General features: G+C 41.4%; 1 protein-coding gene across 6 annotated transcripts in view; it reads left to right on the plus strand.

The window, feature by feature from the left end:
• Positions 1 to 20,758, plus strand: part of slc4a10a (solute carrier family 4 member 10a) — a 63,316-nt gene extending 42,558 nt beyond the window's left edge. For 4 of the 6 annotated variants that reach the window (XM_056252787.1, XM_056252781.1, XM_056252782.1 and 1 more), the window contains 19 exons: positions 839 to 927; positions 1,681 to 1,838; positions 1,952 to 2,039; positions 2,154 to 2,300; positions 3,116 to 3,216; positions 3,332 to 3,506; positions 3,602 to 3,735; positions 4,386 to 4,631; positions 4,748 to 4,853; positions 6,061 to 6,222; positions 12,147 to 12,260; positions 12,352 to 12,513; positions 12,609 to 12,860; positions 12,975 to 13,043; positions 13,701 to 13,874; positions 13,962 to 14,084; positions 14,198 to 14,262; positions 14,880 to 14,990; positions 20,536 to 20,758. In XM_056252787.1, the coding sequence (XP_056108762.1) occupies positions 839 to 927; positions 1,681 to 1,838; positions 1,952 to 2,039; positions 2,154 to 2,300; positions 3,116 to 3,216; positions 3,332 to 3,506; positions 3,602 to 3,735; positions 4,386 to 4,631; positions 4,748 to 4,853; positions 6,061 to 6,222; positions 12,147 to 12,260; positions 12,352 to 12,513; positions 12,609 to 12,860; positions 12,975 to 13,043; positions 13,701 to 13,874; positions 13,962 to 14,084; positions 14,198 to 14,262; positions 14,880 to 14,990; positions 20,536 to 20,617 (2,558 nt within the window). In that variant the 3' untranslated portion in view covers positions 20,618 to 20,758. Of the gene's footprint in view, positions 1 to 838; positions 928 to 1,680; positions 1,839 to 1,951; positions 2,040 to 2,153; positions 2,301 to 3,115; positions 3,217 to 3,331; positions 3,507 to 3,601; positions 3,736 to 4,385; positions 4,632 to 4,747; positions 4,854 to 6,060; positions 6,223 to 12,146; positions 12,261 to 12,351; positions 12,514 to 12,608; positions 12,861 to 12,974; positions 13,044 to 13,700; positions 13,875 to 13,961; positions 14,085 to 14,197; positions 14,263 to 14,879; positions 14,991 to 15,789; positions 15,827 to 20,535 lie in introns of all 6 variants that reach the window. The other 2 variants (XM_056252786.1, XM_056252784.1) reach the window with 2 other exon arrangements.
• The last annotated feature ends 1,091 nt before the right edge of the window (positions 20,759 to 21,849 follow it).

Here is a 21,849-nt window from a genome sequence, read left to right on the forward strand (position 1 = left end):
CTCCATGTTTATTTTATTTTATAAAATGTGTTAATTAATCAAAACAGCAGAAGGAATTCCTCTGTTACATATACAAATGAAGATCTGCTGTAAGGAGATGGCGGTTCCGACACCTGTACCAAACTGTAATGGGCAACATATCTCCAATGACGAGAAGAACCAGGTATCCTTGAGCATTCTGTCCTTTTTAGGGTTGCATCTTGTGACATCACATCCTGTTTTGGGTTTGTTTAGAAGTCTTTGTTCCGTGTTAATCTCATATTTCATTCGAACTACACTAGAGTTTGTTTGAGAGCAGACCGAGAATCCTTTGTCTCAGTCCACTTGTTTGGTACGCACCAAAGTTCAAATGGGAGCGTTCAAACTTATTCAACTGAACAGCACTTACAGAGCAACACCAGCGTTTTAATCGAACCAAACCTGCCAAGTGTGAACACACCCTTAGGTATTCCATATCTATTCTCTAATCAACAATACACTTAGCGTTAGCGTAGCTTTTAACCACTTAAATTTGCCTTTAACCACATATGAAGTAGTTTTTAGAGTACTGCAATTTGTAGTTGACTATTAGATATCCAACCTCATCTAATTGTTTCTTCACTGCTTCTTGATTCAAGTTTAGAAAATGTTGATTTAGATTTAGAAAATGCTAGGAGGTTTGTAACTGACTTCCTTAATCTGTTTCTTACAAATATTTTTAACCAGGTAAGTGTGCATTGGTCTTAATCTCTCTATGACCTTAACATTACTGTCTTTCTTCTAAACAATCAAATCTGTTTTTATATGATAGTCTGTTATATATTTCCTCTGTTTTGTGTGTTTGCTGCACTGCTTCCAGGTCAGATGGTGTCTCCTCAGGCTCAGCCCACCACTACAGAGGGACGTGGGGATGGCAGTCGTGAGAACAGTGCTGTTGACTTCAGCAAAGTAAGAATCACATTTCAGACAGTTTTAAATCTTACTCCAGAACTTAAATATACATATATACACATTGAAAAGTTTGGTGTCAGTAAGATTTTTTTAAAGGAATTGTTCAGCAAGGATTCATTCAATTGATCAATAGTTACAGTAAAGACTTTTACATTGTTACAAAAGTTTTCTATTTCAAATAAATGCTGTTATTTCAAACATTCTTATTATCAAAGAATCCTGAAAAAATCATGCATCATGGTTTCCACAAAAATATTTAGCAGCTGTTTTCAACATTGATAATAATAATAAGTGTTTCTTGAGCACCAAATCATCATATTAGACTTTCTGAAGCATCTGACATTAAAGACTGGAGGAATGGCTGTTGAAAATTCAGCTTTGCCATCACAAGAATAAATTACATTTGAAAATATATTAAAATAGAAGACAGTTATTTTAAATTGTAATAATATTTCTCAATATTACTGTTTTTACTGTATTTTTGATCAATAAATCAGTCTTGATGAGCATAAGCATACTTCTTTCAAAAACATCAGACTTTTGATTAGTAGTGCAACAAATAATTTAATTACATATTTTAAATAATGATAACTAAAAAGGGAGGTAGATTTAGGGGCAACACTGTGCTTTATAAGCATACTTTATCAACAGATAAAGGTTCATACCAACAATTTTAATACCATGATAGTGTCAGTGTTGATGGTTTAAAAAAAGTTGTGTTGCTGAGGAAGCATGTTTTTGTGTCTGCAGATAGACCTCCACTTCATGAAGAAAATCCCACCGGGGGCTGAGGCATCCAACATCCTAGTGGGTGAGCTAGAGTTTCTGGAGAAACCTGTGGTGGCCTTTATCCGTCTGTCTCCCGCTGTGCTGCTCAACGGCCTGGCAGAGGTTCCCATCACCACCAGGTAAGAGCAGAGTGATCTGTGCAAAAAACACATAAAATATCTCAATCATTCAAGGTCATTTTGCAGAGCGGTGTGCCTCCGAGTTCACTCCTGAGCCCTTTGTCGTTGTGTAGGTTTCTCTTCATTTTGCTGGGCCCGATGGGGAAAGGGCCTCAGTACCACGAGATTGGCCGTTCCATCGCCACCCTCATGACAGACGAGGTTAGTGTTATGGGCAATAACTAATTACTGTTTATTTCTGTTCATGATGATATACTATAGGCAACTGGCTATTACTGTATATGCGCTAATTTCACATGAACGTCTCTTTTTCAGGTGTTTCATGATGTGGCTTATAAAGCAAAGGATCGTTCTGACCTCGTGGCAGGAATCGATGAGTTTTTGGACCAGGTGACTGTGCTGCCCCCAGGCGAGTGGGATCCCACCATCAGAATAGAGCCGCCCAAAAACGTGCCCTCACAGGTAACCCAGTTCTCAAACTCCATGCGCTAATTCCTCACAGATCTGATACTGAATTAGTGATGCCCTGAAATTTCGACAACTGAAAATATTCCAGCCAAAAATTAATTTTCAGTTTTGGCCAAAAGTTTTGGAGGGCCAAAATTATTGGGAAGAATCCCAATTCAGCATTCAGCGTCAGTGCGGAATATGTGTGAACCGATGATTATTTTCATCTCTTCTAATTGTTATAGTACAAAATAAACATGAATGAACATCAGAGGGTATGTTGAAAGATACCTATCACGTCTCATGTAATCACTCAATCAGATTGTAAACAATATGTCACATAAAGTTACATTTACCTCAGGAAAGCTCATTAGTCAGGTACTGTAGTTAGCCATATCAGTTAGTCAACTCTAGAGAGAAGCATTTTGCTAAATATATGCAATATATTTACTTTACATGTTTTTATTGAATGTTTGAATAAAACTCATGAAAACAATATTATAAGTTTTTATTACAGTCACTGTTTAAATGTTTATATTTCAACAAAGAATTGGAGTAGAAACATAATCTTAACTTTAAAAGTTGATATAAAACTGCTTAAATGTTAATATTTACTTTGTTTTTAATTGAACGTTGATTATTAAATACATTTAATTACTTATTTGACTATTAAATAAATGTTATTTTCGGTTTTAAGCTGAATGAAAACTTTAATTTCGGTTATTGGTAACATATTCATTTCAGTGCATCACTAGGCAGCTGGAATAGTTCATATTCTTATCTCCAGTCTGAAATCAGTGGTAATGTTGGTTTATGACTAAATCTGGCAGGAGAAGCGGAAGGTTCCTCCTCTGGCCAATGGAGGGGCTGATCTGGGGGAGAATGAGGAGCACGGAGGCCACGGAGGACCAGAGCTAGAGCGCACAGGGAGGTGAGTAATCTGTGAATATGTACTGTCCATATCTTTTTGTGTTCATAAATTCTGTCAATCCCCATGTCTGAGACAGACCCAGATCCCAGATGATGTCTTTTAATTATATCTACAGGTTATTTGGTGGCTTATTTCTGGACATCAAGCGTAAGGCTCCTCACTACCTGTCAGATTACACAGATGCCATAAGTTTGCAGTGTCTCGCCTCCTTCCTCTTTCTGTACTGCGCATGCATGTCTCCTGTGATCACCTTCGGAGGTCTCCTGGGAGAAGCTACAGAAGGACGCATAGTAAGGACACATAAGTGAATTTATATCATGTACTGTATATCGATTAATTATGCTGTGACTGATGATACAGTATATTCTTCCCATTTCTCTCTTAGAGTGCGATAGAGTCTCTGTTTGGAGCCTCTATGACGGGTATAGCGTACTCTTTGATTGCTGGGCAGCCCCTCACTATCCTGGGCAGCACGGGACCTGTCTTGGTCTTTGAGAAAATCCTCTTCAAATTCTGCAAGTGAGGCTCCTTAGATTCATTTGCAATAAGCATTTAAAAGTATTTCAATGTCTGATTAATGGGGGAATTCACTAAGAATGAATTGTTGCGTTGTTTATTTGCACTATCTATGCATCTATCTATCTATCTATCTATCTATCTATCTATCTATCTATCTATCTATCTATCTATCTATCTATCTATCTATCTATCTATCTATCTATCTATCTATCTATCTATCTATCTATCTATCTATCTATCTATCTATCTATCTGTCTGTCTGTCTGTCTGTCTGTCTGTCTGTCTGTCTGTCTGTCTGTCTTCTCTCTCATCTGTCTGTCTCTCTGTCTAAATGTTTCATTTTTCACCAAATAAATTACTGGGACAATTTAAAAAAGAGCTAATACAAAGTACTTTCTCACAAATAAAAATGTATTAATTCATAATGATATTATAAAAAAGGATACAAAGAAAACATAATGGATTGTGGGTGATTAGTGACTACAATAATAATAATAAAGTATTTATTTTTTATTAGCTAAGATATCACACAGGGAAGTTCCATTATTATTAATACAATTATACAATTTTATTGTCCTGCAATAAATGAGCATTTTTGAAAGTATAAATTGATTCAAGTCAATTTAATTTTTATCTGTCCTTCTCCCCAGAGAGTATGGTTTGTCCTACCTCTCCTTACGCGTGTGTATCGGTCTGTGGACGGCCTTTTTCTGTCTTTTGCTGGTTGCCACAGACGCCAGCTCTTTGGTGTGTTACATTACACGATTCACAGAGGAAGCCTTCGCTTCCCTCATCTGCATCATCTTTATCTATGAAGCTCTGGAGAAACTTATTCATCTGGGAGAGACATACCCTTTCAACATGCACAACAACCTCAACCAGCTCACTCAGTACTCGTGAGTACTGACACACACATATCATTCTTCCTCAAGTTCACAGCTATAATTCAGCTGTACATGTTGATAAAGTTATCAATGTGAAATATTATGATGTATTTGTGTGTGTTTTTCAGATGTGTGTGCACAATGCCTACAAAACCCAGTAATGCCACACTGAATTACTGGGAGGAAAAAAACATCACTGCATCTGAGATTGACTGGCTAGGCCTAGATGTCAAGGCGAGTGTGACTATTGGGGCATTCAAGTCCTCCTGGGAAGTTAGTTTACTAGTTGGGAAGTCGTAATTACAACGTCAGGAGCAGAAAATATTCAGCAAGATTTTTTTTAACTCTACTTCTACAAAATTATGAATAAAGAATGCGAATCAGGTGTTTTTGATTTTTGATTTTTTTAATACAATTTGCAAAGGTAAATTGAATCGTAATATGTCCTATCATAACTGTTCAATACTATTGCATTTTGTACATGCGACAAGTTTTATTGTAAATGAAAAATAATAATAGCCTTCATTTCAACATTTCTTCATTTACCATCAATACAGATGTCCACCATATTTTCTCACTGACACGTCCCCAACTCGGAAATTTGGGCTTAAAGAAAGTTGTTAATTAAAAGTTTCCCACTTGTAATTACAACATTGCTGTGGTGTTCCTGTGCATTCAACTCGTAAATATGATCTTTTCCAACATGATTTGAATGCACCATATGGCTATGTTCTAAATGGAGTAGTAGTATGCTAAATTGTAACATGACCTCCATAGCATGTCATCTTGGAAACTGTCACAACTGTTTTGTTGTCATGGACAAATATAAATATGGTTATTTTATAGTACGAATTAAAAACGAAAGTCAGTTTTTGCCAGTCTGATCAAATAATGAGTCAAGACAGTGTTAATACACAGTACAGTACTTCATTTATCACTCTCAAAAAGGAAATGTCATCGAATGCATTGCATTGTAGGATAATGTGTTCCACATATACTGTGCTCTAGTTGTATATCATCGATGCATACAGAAAATGTGCATGCAGTTCATGGTATACACACTGCATACTACTTTCTCTCAAAAACAGTATGTAGTATACACCATCCCGAACATTCCCATAGACGTCTACGACTGCGTCTCATTTCTTTGGCTCAGATATAGGTTAATACATTTCAGTGACTCTAATAAAAGCAAATCCTCTGCTGTTTCACCTCAGTTCCCCTCCGTTTATATTTAATCTCCTGCACACACACACACACACACACACACACACACACACAATCACACAATCTAATCCACTATAAACAAATCCTTGTGATACATTTCCACAGTTACACATGACTGCATATGAATTTGTATCCTTTTTTTTCTTGATGTTGTGTTTATCCGTGTTCTTCATCAGAAGTAGATGTGATTATTGTGTCTTATGTTGTGTCTCAGGGCTGTGTGGAGAACAGGGGTGAGTTTCTGGGCAACGCCTGTGGCCATCATGGTCCATACATACCTGACGTCCTCTTCTGGTCTGTCATTCTCTTCTTCTCTACGGTTGCTATGTCGTCCTTCCTCAAGGAGTTCAAAACAAGCCGTTACTTCCCCACCAAGGCAAGAAGCTTGTGTGTGTGTGTGTTTCAGTATAGAATAGTACAGACAACTGTGGAAGTACGTGTATGTGGATTTATGTGGATTTATCTGTGAAAAAATCGAAATATGTGTTAAAAAAAAAAATATATACCGGTATATATAATAAGGTCACTTTATTTCGATGGTCCACTTGAGATATTCTACTAACTACAAGTAACTGCAACTACATGTCAACTAACTCTCATAAGAGTATTAGTAGACTGTAGTAGACTGTTAGGTGTTACGGTTCAGATTAGTTGAATAAGTTGACATGTAGTTGCAAAGTTACTTATAGTTAGTAGAATGTCTAAAGTGGACCATCAAAAATAAAGTGTTGCCTAATATAATATAATATAAAATATAATATAATATAATATAATATAATTAGTGGTGTCAAACGATTAAAATATTTAATCGCGATTAATCGCATTAATGTCATAGTTAACTCATAATTAATTGCACATTTTTATCTATTCTAAATGTCTCTTGATTTCTTTTTGTCCCATTATTTTTTCTCATTTTAATGCTCTTATCAACATGGAAAAGTGGATCGGCTTTGTGCAAATGTTTTTTTATTGTAAACAACATTGGCATATACTGTTCAATTTCACACTAACATTCTCACTTGGAGCAAATAATCTCTCACAAAATGTAACACTGTCCATCAATAAAAGGGTGAAAGAAATATGACGAGGTCCTGATATTGACGAGGGGCGGAGAATTCACATCAGCTGTGTGTGTGTGTGTGTGTGTGTGTGTGTGTGCTTGGCCATCATCAAGTGGTATTTCAGACTGGACGTGCTGCGATGATGATAGCTCAGTTGTTTTCGGTCTAGCTAGATCCGCTTGCGCTTTGGTCGACGAAGCAACAGAACGTCCTCGCGTGGTGCAAGCCATTGAAATGAATGGGTTTCATAGCGCAGCGCCGCGCATGTCGCGTCCTGTTGCAAAAGCATGTGAAAAAAACGTATCGGTTACCTAACGTAACCTCGGTTCTCTCTAGAAGAGGGAACGAGTATTGCGTAAGTTAGCTTATGCTACTGGAAAGATTCATCTTTTCGAGATATTGAAGCCAAAAAATTATCCTTAATTTTGTATTCATTGTCAACGCAGTGCAGCAGCTAGCAGACCTAGAGCAGGCTATCTAGCGTGCTCATAGGCTGCCCTGCGGGAACTGCAGCAGCCCACCAGTGAGCCCGTTGTGACGTCACGTCCAATGAAGGGCGCTCGCGCCTTCACAGCGTCATAGCCCGCCAGAATGGGCGTTGCTTAGAGTATATAAGCGGGGCTGGGAGGCTGATTATGGCTGATATCTGGACAGAACGTACATCTCACTTATACTGCCAGAAGTTTTGCCTGCAGAGCGGGAACTTCTAGGTTATAAAACCTGACAAAGGTGGACGGGGAGGCCCAGCCCGCCGCCACACATATGTCGTGAATAGAAATTCCGCTGGACCATGCCCACGATGAGGCCATGCCTCTAGTGGAATGAGCCCTGATGCCCAGGGGGCATTGCAGACCTTTTGACGCGTAAGCGGCTGCTATCGCGTCCACAATCCATCTGGACAGGCTTTGTTTCGAGGCGGCGAGACCTTTGGTGCGCCCACCAAACGAAACGAAAAGCTGCTTCGAGCGCCTGAAAGGGGCGGAGCGCGCAGTGTAAACCCTCAGCGCCCTGACTGGGCAGAGGAGATTAACATTGCTCTCGCTATCGGATGAAGGCAGAGCCGATAGAGAAATGACCTGTGCTCTGAAAGGCGTGCCAATCACTTTCAAACAGGTCGACTTCCGCTTTGCCGAATTGGCGCCATAGTTTCTGGACTGTTTGGGGGTGCAGGGACCATTCTCCTGGGGGAACGTTGTCCCTGGATAGTTTGTCTGGGCCGTCGTTCAGGTGGCCTGGCACATGCGCAGCTCTCAGCGAGCGCAGGTGACGCTGAGACCACATGAGAAGGCGCTCTGTCAGATCGCAGAGGTTCCTGGATCTGACCCCGCCCTGACGGTTCACGTAGGACACCACTGACATGTTGTCTGAACAGACTAGAAAATGGTGGTCCTGTATGAGAGAGAGGAAGCGCTTGAGCACGTTCTCGACCGCTATCATTTCCAGACAGTTTATGTGAAGGAGCTTCTCCTGGTCTGACCACAGGCCAAAGGCCGGTCTGCCCTCGAAGAGAGTGCCCCAACCTGAGTTGGACGCATCTGTCGAGATGACCTTTCGATATGAGACAGCTCCCATCATCACTCCCCGTTGATACCAGTCGGCCGCTAACCAGGGCTGCAGAGCCGTGATGCAGGTCTGAGTCACTCTGATTCGTTCGCGGCCAGAGACCCAAGCTCGGCGAGACGCTCGAGCGTTCAGCCAGCGCTGAAGCGGGCGCATGCGCAGTAAGCCCATCTGAAGCACTGCTGCAGCCGAGGCCATACAGCCCAGCATCCTCTGGAATGTCTTCAGAGGGATGCTGCTGCCCTTCTGGAAAGACGCGGCCAGGTGTTGAACACGGTGCTTGGATTTTGAACGGTCTTTTCATGAGCACTTTGTTCAAATGTCTCAGATCTAAGATGGGTCTGAGGGCTCCGTCCTTCTTGGGTACGAGGAAATAACGGCTGTAAAAGCCCGACTCGCTCAGAGAAGGCGGTACCAATTCTATAGCCCCTTTGCACAGCAGCTTCGCTATTTCTGCGCGGAGTAGATGTGCTACTTCCGCATTCACAGTTGTCGCGGTCCGCGCTTGGCAGCGCGGGGGACGGCGAGTGAACTGTAGTGAATAGCCATGCCTTATTGTGCTCAGCACCCATTCTGAAACCCCTGGGATAGCTTCCCATGCTTTTATATGTGTAGCTAGGGGGCGAATGGTCTCCGGGTTCTGATCGCCGCACTATGCAGGCTCGAGAAACTGAACCGGAGGAGTGGGCGCGGCGCGCGCGCTCTCGGTGCTTGGAGGCAGCAGCTCACTGACAGCCGTGACAGGCTGATATGTGTGTGGCGTCCCGATAGCCATGAATTGGGAGCGCACCTTTCCCACTTTGTGATGCGCGAGCCGAGCCCTGGGCAGAGTGTTTATTAGTAAGCGTAAACGCGTTTGCGCGGGCACGAGACTTACATGTAGGTTTGACGCCCCGATCGTTTTTGATGGGGAGCGTCTTATAATCGCCCTGCATTTTGTGACAACTCTTAAATGCACGGGCGACGCTCGGGGAGAGGCATGTGTCAGTAAGCGTGAGCGCTCGTGGGCGGGCACGTGACTTACGTTCATAACCTGACTGATATGAGTCTTTAGAGGCCGTGTAACAGACCGGGCAGAGAGTGGGCACAGACCTGTGGACACATTTCTTGTATTCAACACTCGAGCGGCTTTTGCCTGCTTTATGAGAGTGGGCTCTGTGAGTGACATGGGGAGTGTTGTGCTTGTGTGTAGGGGTGAACACTGGGGCGTGGACACTTTCTCTACACTTAAAACACCATCGGCGTGAGCCGGATAACCAGAATTTATACTCTTTTTTTAGATTTCTCTGGTTCGCCGTGAAAACGGCGTTTGTGTGCAGGCGAGAGGGTAGTGTTACCGGCTCGTTGGCTGCTAAATTAACCACTGCAGTAGCCTGTAATGAGGGGACTGACAGGGAAATGAGCTTCGACGGCGGTCCGGCCGCAGCGGGACTCAACCGTCTCTTTCTTCCTCTTGCAGTTGCTAGGAAGATTTCGCGTGCTCGGGCTTCAGCGCGATCTTCTGCCGAGGCCCTCTGGGGGGCGGCGGTCTGTGACGGCTGTCCGAGCGCGACCTAGGGCGGCCGCCCTGACGTCGCTGCGAAGGCTGGCTAGGCTGTGCTGGACGCTGAGTGGTGGCTCGTGCAGGCGGCTGGTCACGTGAGCGGCCTGTAGAGGAACTCGAGCGTCGAGGCAGAAAGAGGTTCATGGCCTGCGTGGTCTTCTGTACCTCGGAGAAACGGTCGACGATCCCACTCACCGCTGGGCCGAAGAGACCAGTGGGGGAGAGAGGCGCGTTGAGGAAGGTGGCGTGCTCAGATTCCCTCATCTCAGCAAGCATTAACCAAAGGTGCCTTTCCGTGACGGTTAACGCGGCCATAGACCTCCCGATGGCTTGAGTTGCGGTCTTGGTCGCGCGAAGTGAGAGATCCGTCGCGCTCCTCAAGTCAGTAACAACAGCTGGATCCCGGCCCTTCTCGTCCTATTCACGGAGGAGGTCGGCTTGCAGGATTTGAAGCACAGCCATCGAGTGCAGAGCGGACGCGGCCTGTCCGGCGGCGGTGTATGCGCGGCCGACAAGGGCGGATGTGGCTCTGCAGACTTTAGAATGGAGGGCAGACCTTGAGCGCCATCTCGCGGAGGGCGGACAAAGGTGCGCTGCGACCGCCTCTTCCACAGGAGGAATGGCAGAATATCCCCTCTCGGTGGCGCCGTCCACTTGGGAGAGCGAGGCGGAGACGTGGGACTGAAGCCTGGTGGAAAATGGTGAATTCCACGACTTAGCCAGTTCCGTGTGGAGTTCAGGCAGAAAAGGGGCGGACCTGGCTGTGGGCGCTTGATGGCGGCGACTCTGGAGAAAACAGCCATCGAGCCTGTTGGGTGCGGGCTCCTTCGGCGACGACCACTCGAGCCCGAGTCGTTCGACAGCCTGAGACAGGAGGCGCATCAGCTCGGCGTCCACTCCAGCACGGGTCCGGCCTGATTCCTGGATCGAGGAAGAGGAGGAGCGTTGAGAGCCCGACCATTCCTCGCTGTCCGATGCCAGGACGGAACAGCAATCCCTTGTGGCGTTTCCATCGGCCTCGTCATCAGACACGACGGCAGCGTGGCTCGGAGGCGGCGGCTGCGCGTCCGTGAGAAGAGGCGGAGAAGGTGAGAGCGAGGCTCGAGTGAGGGAATCCGGCGAGCGCGTCGCTGTGGCCACAGGCTCCAGCGGCCTTTGAGAACGGCGCTTCTTGCGCGGCCCTGCAAAGGGCGGAGTGGGAGGGTTGAACACTTCGAGTCGAGCCCGCAGGGTCGACATCGGAAGCGCTTCGCAGTGCTCGCAGCCCCCTGACGAGAGGGCGAGAGCTGCGTGTTCCTGGCCCAGGCAGAGAGCGCAGATAACGTGGCGGTCTCCATCACTGAGCGGGGCTCTGCACGAGCCACAGGATGTGCGAGGCATCTTGAAAAAGACGCTCGCGCTCTTTTAGATGCAAAGTAGCAAGGTATGTAAAAGGATACGTCGCCGGATAGCGTAGCTCGCACGGATGGCTGAAGGTGGCGAAGACAGCCGGCTTCTTCAGGCGCTGTCCTAAGCTGGCTAGTCGCTTTCCTCGACGGCGGCGGCGGCTTCTCTCGAGATCCAGCGATGCAGAGAGCGTCGCTGAAGAGATGAAAATCAGAGAATCAGCCTCTGAGCCCCGCTTATATACTCTAAGCCACACCCATTCTGGCGGCCTGTGACGCTGTGAAGCCGCGAGCGCCCTTCATTGGACGCTAGATAGCCTGCTCTAGGTCTGCTAGCTGCTGCACTGCGTTGACAATGAATACAAAATTAAGGATAATTTTTTGGCTTCAATATCTCGAAAAGATGAATCTTTCCCGTAGCGTAAGCTAATTTACGCAATACGAGAGAACCTCTCGTAAGAGAACCTACAAAGTTTGCTAGGCCAAAAAGACCGTTAATCGCGCGATAAAAAAATGAACGCTGTTAAAATGGGTTTGCGTTAATGCCGTTAATAATGCGTTTAACTGACAGCCCTAAACATAATATAATATAATATAATAATTAATACAATAATTAATATAATAACAATTAATATAATATATATAATACATTTATTTATTTAGACTCATTGTACCTGGCTTACAGAGACAAGGCTCACAGTTTCATGTTCAGTTTCTAGTGCTTATTCCAATTCTGTGTGTTTCTCAATAGGTGAGGGCAGTTATCAGTGATTTTGCTGTTTTCATCACCATCCTGACCATGGTTCTGACCGACTACGCTCTGGGGGTCCCCTCTCCAAAACTACAGGTTCCTAATGAGTTTAAAGTGAGTCATTTTACATTTTACATTTGTAGATTTTCCCACAAATCCACATCCTCAGAATATCAATCTGTAATTTACTAATGACCTCTTACAGCCAACCAGAGATGACCGTGGCTGGTTCATCAGTCCACTGGGACCAAACCCGTGGTGGACCACTATTGTGAGCTTCATCCCAGCTCTGTTGTGCACCATCCTCATCTTCATGGACCAACAAATCACTGCCGTTATTATTAACAGGAAGGAACACAAGCTGAAGGTGTGTCACTACTTCATAATTTGCTCCTTTTTGGTTAACAAATAATCTTGTACTCTTGATGAGATGTCTTTCGTTGTGTATGTGTGCATCCACAGAAAGGCTGTGGGTATCATCTGGACCTGTTTGTGGTGGGTGTGATGCTGGGCGTGTGCTCTCTCATGGGTCTCCCGTGGTTCGTGGCTGCGACTGTGCTGTCAATCAGCCACGTGAACAGCCTGAAATTGGAGTCCGAATGCTCGGCACCCGGTGAACAGCCCAAGTTCTTGGGCATCAGAGAGCAGCGCTTCACCGGCCTCATGATATTCGTCCTCATGGGCAGCTCAGTATTTATGACCTCCGTACTGAAGGTCAGTGATCTTCTTTGATCAACTGATGATAGTTACAAACTTGCTTGCAATAAATAAGAAAACTTTTGCGGGATTTTTATCTTTTAATGGTTATTATTTTGTTTTTGTCCTCAGCATATCCCGATGCCTGTGTTATACGGAGTTTTCCTCTATATGGGAGCGTCGTCTCTCAGGGGCATACAAGTACTGCAATTACTAGTCATATATTGTTCCTAAACAGTTGTTAATTTTGACATTTTTAGGTGTAGCTTATGTGTCCCAGTGTTATTTAAGTATTATTTATATAAGTCCTTTATGCTCTTTGATATAAAAAGACAGTAAAATTGTGAAATATGATTACAATTTAAGACCTGTTATAATATATTTTATTGATTGTGAAAGCTGAATTAGACTCCCAGTGTTATTTTAGTATTATTTATATACTCATAATATTTATTCATCTTTTAAATTAGCTTTTATTTTTACACGTTCATTTTTCATTTCAAGTAATTTTTAGTAATTTGTAATTTTTATTAGGTTTTATTTTTTACTTAATTTAACTTAATAACATTTTTGTTTTATTTTCATTTGAATTTAGTTATTTTATTTTTGTATTTGTTTACTTGTATTTATTTTACATTTTAGTACTACAAGTTAAAGTTTTTTTATTTAATTTTTGTTACATTTTTTAAGTTGAAGTTTTTCATCTAAAATTTATATTTTATTTCAGCTTCATTTCAATAAAAAAACAAACAATTTTTTAATTGTTTTAGCTTTAGTTAACAAGACTAAATTGTGTCCAAATACAGGGTCATATTGTACAGTTTTGACAGTGTTGGCGTGTTCGTGTTTGTCGTTCAGTTTTTTGATCGTGTGAGACTGTTCGGGATGCCGACAAAACACCAACCTGATTTTATCTACCTGAGACACGTCCCGCTGAGAAAAGTTCACTTGTTCACCATCATCCAGTTCAGCTGCCTGGTGCTTCTCTGGGTCATCAAAACCTCCAGAGCCGCCATAGTCTTTCCTATGATGGTAAGACGTGTCTGTTTGTGTATATTTCTGTATGTGTGCATGCATGATCATCAAGATCTCATATGATGTCTGTGTGTTTTCTTGCAGGTCTTAGCCCTTGTGTTCATCCGTAAGCTGTTGGATTTTTTCTTCTCTAAGCGAGATCTCAGCTGGCTTGATGACCTCATGCCAGAGAGCAAGAAGAAAAAAATGGAAGATGCACAGCAAGAGGTACCACCACCCCCTGCAGCCTGTGACGACGCTATTGGCTGGCAACCACCAATCACTGAAGGCAACGTTTTTAAAAGGACCGATCACCAACATGTTCTTTCTCTCACTTTCAGGAGAATCAGTGTGTCTTGATGGAGGAGGAAGGAATTGTACAAGTGCCCCTAGAGGGGCATTATAAGTAAGTAGGATTTGTTTTTACAGTGTTTGTACACTGTAAAATTGGTAACCTGTTGTTGTTACCATTTCTACATAATCTAACCCGTAAATCTAGTCCTTATGATTTTTAAAAAGAGATTATACAGTATATAAGAAAGATTTCTGAAGGATCATGTGGCACTAAAAACTGGAGTAATGACCTAGAGACATTTGCATTAAATACATTAAAGTAATAAATTACAAAATAGAAACATTTATTTTAAATTGTAATAATATTTCACAATATTACTGTTTTTACTGCATTTTTAATCAAATAAATGCAGCCTTGGTGAGAATTAGATACTGATTTAAAAAATCCTACAGACACAAAACTTTTGAACAGTACTGTTTATTTTTTACAGTAGGAAACATTTTTTCAGTGGAATACACAAAGCATACCGTCAAAAAATAAATATAATTTCATTTCACATATTTCATGTAGAAACAGCCTGGAGTCAAACATTTCTGTACAAATGTTTAGATTTTTACAGAAATCTAAACATCCTCTCTTTTTGAAGGACAAACTTTCAAAATGTTCTTTCAAAATATGACATAACAGAAATAGTCATTAAAAATGCTAATGTGTTTGCATTCTTTAAGGGACGATCCATCCACGGTCAACATTTCAGATGAAATGACAAAGACGTCTTTTGGAAACGTCTGGAAAGGCCTCAACTCTGACAGCACCAACAAAGATCAAAGCTCAAAAAGGTTTGAATTTAATATTCCCTCAGAACATCCCCTGGCATGCATAACAATATTCAAACATGTCACTTTAATCTCACCGCAAACCTGCAAACATTGCATTAGGATAGATGAAAATACATACACAGTATGTTATGTTACCATGGGACATTTTCAGTTTCTCGATTCAGTAGCGGCACGCTTTTATTCCCCCTTTTGGAACATTGAACTGAAATCCTACTTTTAAAGGGGTCATGAACTGAATTTTTTTTTATGTTCTTTGAGGTCATTACAGGCATCTCTACCATTTTGTTGCTCACGTAATCCTGTGTTTGCGTCTATCTCGTATTTACTACTACATGACGTGTGAATTGGTTGGCTGGGCTAAATAGGCAATGATGTAGAAGTAGGCGTTGATCTTCTTCTGTAGAGGCGGTCTTTCATCGCACTATTACGCCATACTGTGACAAAATCCAAAACGAGTTGTTTTGCGAGCTTGGTTTCAATAAAAGCAGTTTTTGGACTAATGAGGAAGTTTTACGTTTTTTAATAGTACAATGGCCTCTTGTGTCAAAAGATCAAGGACAATTTGATTTCTCAATTCATGACCCCTTTAAAAACTCTGTTAAAGATCAAATAAGAAACATTTTCATTCTCAGAGCAGAGTTTGGTCATGTCTGAGCCCCTCAAAAAAATGGAATTAGCAATAACAATCTAGCAATATATCTGTTCAGTGAACTCCTCAAACATGCTGTTCTCTTAAAAATGGAAGTGTGAATATCAGGCTCATATCATGACTGAATTTTTCATCCCTGTCACTCATAAGCTCCCTCTCCTAATGTCTCAGATGCTGATTTCCAAAGGTAAGACACAACCCAACCCGTCTGTGCATGATCACTGTATATACACTAGTGCTGTGGGTACGATGGTTCATGTTTCCTAAATGTTCAAACCTTTTCTCCTTTTTCTGAAAAAAGTTGTGTCTTCCTTTTTAGAGGTTAAGTAAGGGATAATGTACATCCAGCCGGTGGTTCTCTCAAAATAACCCCCGACAGGGTGATGAGGAGGCTAGTCTTAATCAGCCTGAAGGGGGTTATTTTGAGGGAACCACCGGCTGGATGTACATTATCCCGCTTATTACACGGGTACTTGCCACATAAGTAAATAATTAGACACGAAATATTGACCTGAGTTGATTTTATTAGGTGTTTAAACGCAAAGCTTCCGCGAAGAGCAGTTGCTAGCGCAGCAAGTTCAAACTAGACGGACATTTAAGAGATACGATATACAGTCATACCGCTTATTACACAGCATTTCGCCACATAAATAATTATTGGGATAAGATATATTGATTTCAGATTAAACTGTTTTAAATTCTTAACTGTTTGTATCTTATAATCCAACAGTGTACAAAACAATATTCACAAAATGGCAGCAGCGTCGTTTGTATGAAACGAGAGAGCGAGTCCACGATACTGGATGGCATAATTAAATAACTGTACACAAAATATTGATTTGACTGAGTTTTAATACTTTATTAGCTCACCAAATACAAAACTTCCACTAAGAAAAAAACGTTCCTAGCGCTGTTGACTTCAGTAACCCGGATGATATGGAGCGAATTATGTACCATAATTAAACAAACAAAAATTATTCTCAAACAAACTCCATCTGCTTTGCAAAGAAAAACTCGAATCGCAAACAAACTCCATCTGCTTTGCAAAGAAAAACTCGAATCGCAAACAAACAGAAAGCAATGTGCAAAAACAAAGGTCAATTTGAGCGAAAATGCAGTGGAGTAACCAATATTGTGTTTTTCAAATAAAAATAAATGAGCCTAGATAATGGGTATTTCACAAATAAATACAAACCATCCTACAAATTGCATAACCTTTGAACAAATACCAAATCTAGTGCATACAAATCTGTCTGTTATGATTGTGAGATCTCTTGGCTCGATTTTCTCACAAATGCAGATGAGTAACTTCCTTTTCTAAAACAGCAGATGGCGCTAAAATAGGGGATTAATTTAGCGCTAGTCTCCCGGGAGAAGCACTGATTTGAAACGTGCTTGCCTTTGCCTACAGCTGAGGAAAAAGTCTCTGTCTTACTTTATCTATAATAAACATCTTGAGGTTTTCTTGAAGGTACTCATCTGCATTTGTGAGAAAATCTGCCTGGACACATTTGTGAGAAAATCGAGCCGCGAGATCGTAACAAACAGATATGCATTTGTTATGCACTAGATTTGTAGATTTGGACTAGAACACACTATCGGTTACTCCACTGCATTTTCGCTCAAATTGACCTTTGTTTTTGCACATTGCTTTCTGTTTGTTTGCGAGTCGAGTTTTCCTTTGCAAAGCAGATCGAGTTTGTTTGCAATATGCTGGATTTGTTTGTTTAATTATGGCACATAATTCGCTCCATAGGATGAGCCTGCGTTATCTGTTTTGAGCGGTTGTTATCTGGGATTAATTTACCGCTGGATGGCGCTATTGACCAATCAGAATCAAGTATTCCACAGAGCCGTGTAATAATGATAATTCAATAATTCCAGGCTTTACAAAGGGCATCTTTCTAAAAACACGGGCATCATGAGGGATTTAAGCTATTTTTTTCCTGGGCATTTTAGCCTCTGTGTGCATGTTTGTGTGTATTTGTTGAGAATGTTAAATGCATGGAAAAGCATGATTTCAGACAGGTCAACTCACTGGGATCAGATAGTCATGTAAAATAATGACTGTCAAAGTTAACGCATACAGTTAACGAAATGTATTTAACGCTCTTTTTTTGTTTTTAAGTCTGATATTTAATTTGACCTCTGTTTCATTCTGTCCTGTGTGAATCTGAATATTCAGTCCCTAGTAGAACTCAGTAATGGTTCTCAGTAAATTCTGTACAAACAATATTATTTATTTATAAATCAAACCTATGTAGGATGTTCAACAAAAAGTCTAGAGCGATTATAGATATGCACACTCCATTACGAGTTTCAAAATTTCGCATTTTTATTTAGTTTAAATTGATGTATTAAGAAAAACGACTAAAAAGGAAATATATTTTTTTTAAACTACACTTTTTTTAAAAACTACTGAAATTAAAATGAAAATGGAAAATATAATCATAAAATCTAATTCAAAATATTAATAAGACTAGGGATGGCCCGATACCGATACTGGCATCGGGGATCGGGCCGATACTGTCCTAATATACTCGTACTCGTACTCATAAAAATTCGCCGATACCACGCACCGATACCACGTACATTTTGCAAAACAAAACTGGCCGCCGCGAGTGCTTTGTCGAGGTGAACTGAGGCATAGGAAAGTATAATGTCGGCGGTTTGGGCTCATTTCAAGATAAGGGATGATGACAACAGCAAGGCAGACTGTGAGTTATGTTCAGCTAAGGTGTCGAGAGGAGGGAAAGAAAGTACATCGTTTAACACCAGCAATCTAATTAAACATCTGAAGACGCATCATAGATCTGATGGCCGAGCGCGCGCGCGGGCGGTAATGCACTCACTCTGTGTGTGCGGGTTACGGGAGAATAAAACGATTCGCGGGACTCCCGCAAACTAGAAATATCTATGAATAAAACATAAAAACTAAAAGATTTTTATTCATCTCTTGCAGAAAAGCAACAAGAACAACTACAACAAAATAGAAACGATTTACAGGACAGAGTTTCTATTCATAACATGGTTACAGCGTTGAGCGATGTAGCCAATCACAGACATATGTGTTGATTTCTGGAACGCAATGGCCAATCAGAAGCATTTAAGATAGACTCCCCTCACCGCTCAAAACGGACTTTTTTGTTCAATGCTGAATTCTGTATGCTGGCAAATCCTCTAATTATAACAAACAAAGTGTGGATATTATGAAAGATTGATTGTGCAGTCAGCTTCATTGATAATAACAGAGATGTGTGAGATCGCGATGAACTGTCAGCTTTTAGAATTTATTAAGCGAGCGCACTTTGCGCGCATTCAGTCATGCCAGACCATGCACGCAGTAGCCTGCTTGCTTTTATGTTAAATTAACAGTGGTTTGTGTGTTAATACATTTATTATTTTACTAATTTTTATTTATTTTTAGACTTGTTAAAACAAGCAGAGAAGAAAATAAAAACAGTCTTCTAACCTGTGTTCTAAAATAGTCGTCTTCTTTTCTGGGAGCCTAATACTTTTGCGGTAGAAATATCGGTATCGGTACTCGGTATCGGCAAGTACACAAATGTAAATACTCGTACTCGTATCGGTTTGAAAAAAAATGGTATCGGGCCATCCCTAAATAAGACTATAATAGTATCTCAATGATACAAAAATAACACTGGAAGGCACTCACATAAAACATCTTAGGTTATGAAGGTAACCTTTGGTTGCCTGAGAAGGGGATTGAGTCACTGTGTCTTTATCAGGATGTCTGAAGCACGTGTGTACACACGACAATTTCATTGGTCGATGACTAATTTTGTCCTGAAAGCTCCTGTCAGTATAAGACGGCACCTGCAACGTACTTCATCAACTTCTTTTTCTGAGGGAGACATGCAGGCAGGCACGAGGCATGGCAACGAGTTGAACCATAGTTGAGACATAGATGTAACCTAAGAAGTTCCCTTTTGAAGTCGAACTCAACACTGCGTCTTGGATTGGCGCTATGGGGAACAAATACCCACTCCGCTAACAAAAAGAAAAAAAAGTGGATGACGCACATTGCAGACGCACATTGCAGGCACCCTCTTATACTCACGGGCGCTCCGGCGATGATGTCATGGACTGTCGTCGGCCAGTTAAATTGTTGTGTACACCATAGTCTGTATAAAACAATGGACGTAGTGTCCATGACGTCACCCGTAGGTTTCTTCTGAAAAGCATTTGTGAAGCCCAAAGGGGGCGGAGCCAGCCGTCGCCATCTTGGCAGCGCGTCACTCCCGGATAACCGAAAATGGGCAAAGAGGCGGGAATAGCTGAGGTGGCGTGACGGCTAACAGACAGCAGACAAACGCTAGTAGTGAAAGCAGCGGCAATCCACCTGTCACTCAAGTGACCACGCCCTTTATTATGCAGAACTTTACGGCTTAATATAATTTAAACCGATGAGTTCTAAAAAAAAATCACCCCACTCACAGTTGTCATGAAGCTATAAAATTAGCTATATAGACCAAAACCACTTTTTGTACCAGGCTGTAAACATATTTTTTTCTGCTGTAAAGTCGGGCATATTAACATGGGGGTCTATGGGATTGACTCTCTTTTGGAGCCTGTCTCTAGCGGCCAGTCGATGAATTTTAGTCAGCAGTTTAATTCACTTCTGTGTTGGAATCAAGAGAGAGACCGGAAGGTTGCCGCTTGGTGTGTACACACACGTGTTTCAGACACCGGTCACACTGATTGCGTTCCCTGTAGCGTCAATCCAAGATTCAGTGTTGGCTTCCACTTCAAAAGGGAACTGTACGTATTCTTTTGCTCCAAGAACAAACTCGTGACTCACTGTTTCTCGTCAGCTTTTCAACTATACATTTTTTTTTCTCATGGTGATGTAAATCTTTCTCTATTATTCTTCAGCTCAAAAGTTGTGGGTGCCATTGGACGCAAGCGAGGTGATGAAGAGAAGGAGAAAGATTTGGATAGAGAGACGAGTTTGTGAGTTCATGTATTTCAAAACACAGTATCGTGCCACATGACAAGCACCACTATATGCTTCTGTTCTGTAGGTCTGTGTGTGCCAGTATGTGCTAAGGCACCTTGTTATATTTACATATTTTTTATGTGGGGGGAGGGGGGGGGGGGGGGGGGGGTGTGGAGATGCCGGCCACAAGGAGGATTGTTGGGTTGTGTTTAACGGTCCAATTGTAGTTTCACCTAAAGGTTACTTTTGTTTTCAACCAGGTAGAGTGTATTTTGTATGTTTTATATTTTTTTTGACTGTAGTTCCTATTGAAATTCCTTGTCTTATAGCCTGAATATGTTTATTGTATACAATTCATTCTCTTTTTATTATGCATAAATGATACATATTCATTTGTGGGCATAGTTAAAATATCATAACCGGAAGAAGCAATTTCTGACGGAAGATGCAAAAGGAGTTCTGTCAGCTTTTTCAATGTCTGTGCGATTACGTCAAAATGTTCTCCACACCACTAAATAAGATACTTGATGTTAACATTTGCTACTTACGAACAGTGACCAATATTTTTTTAAGTACTTTTATGAAGTTTTCCCATTTTGTGAATTTTATTGTAATATTTCCCTAAAAACACAAACGTACAGTCCGAGTGCTCTGTGCTCGTTTTAACATTTTCTCTCGAACTTCTTGATATGAAACACATCCATATTCATAAATTCACTGGTTGTTCTGACTGTTTTTTATTTGATTTTTGAAGCTTTCTCATTTTGTGTAGCACTGAACCATGCAAATAATAGTAAACATATATTTTGTTAAAACGTTGCAAATAATATAACTGTATAGTGTTGTTTTCACAATGTTTCTGAGTGACAGGGCATGTGTCTCCTCTACAAGACTCATTTACAAACCGAGAAAAGAGACCTCATCGCTCGAACGAACGAATTATACTATTACTGCCGATAATACAAAAATCATACAAGAAATGCAATAATATTCCTTTTAATAAGAGGGGCATTATACCATGTACAAACCAGAGACGAATCTAACATTAATCTTCAACACATGTACATGTGATTCTGTATTTTGTCAATGTGTATCATTTTAAATAACAAAAGTTATTTAATGTGTGGATAGATTTAAATATGTATAGAGTGGGAAGAAATGAATGTTTTCATGTTACTGTCAGTGTTATTACAATGTTTTGCCATTTTTGAGGTTGGTTGACGAAACTACGACACGCACATGTATGTCAT

The sequence above is a fragment of the Rhinichthys klamathensis genome, unplaced genomic scaffold, assembly GCF_029890125.1.
Source record: "Rhinichthys klamathensis goyatoka isolate OS25496 unplaced genomic scaffold, OSU_Roscu_1.1 h1tg000098l_1, whole genome shotgun sequence".
Lineage (NCBI taxonomy): Eukaryota > Metazoa > Chordata > Actinopteri > Cypriniformes > Leuciscidae > Rhinichthys > Rhinichthys klamathensis.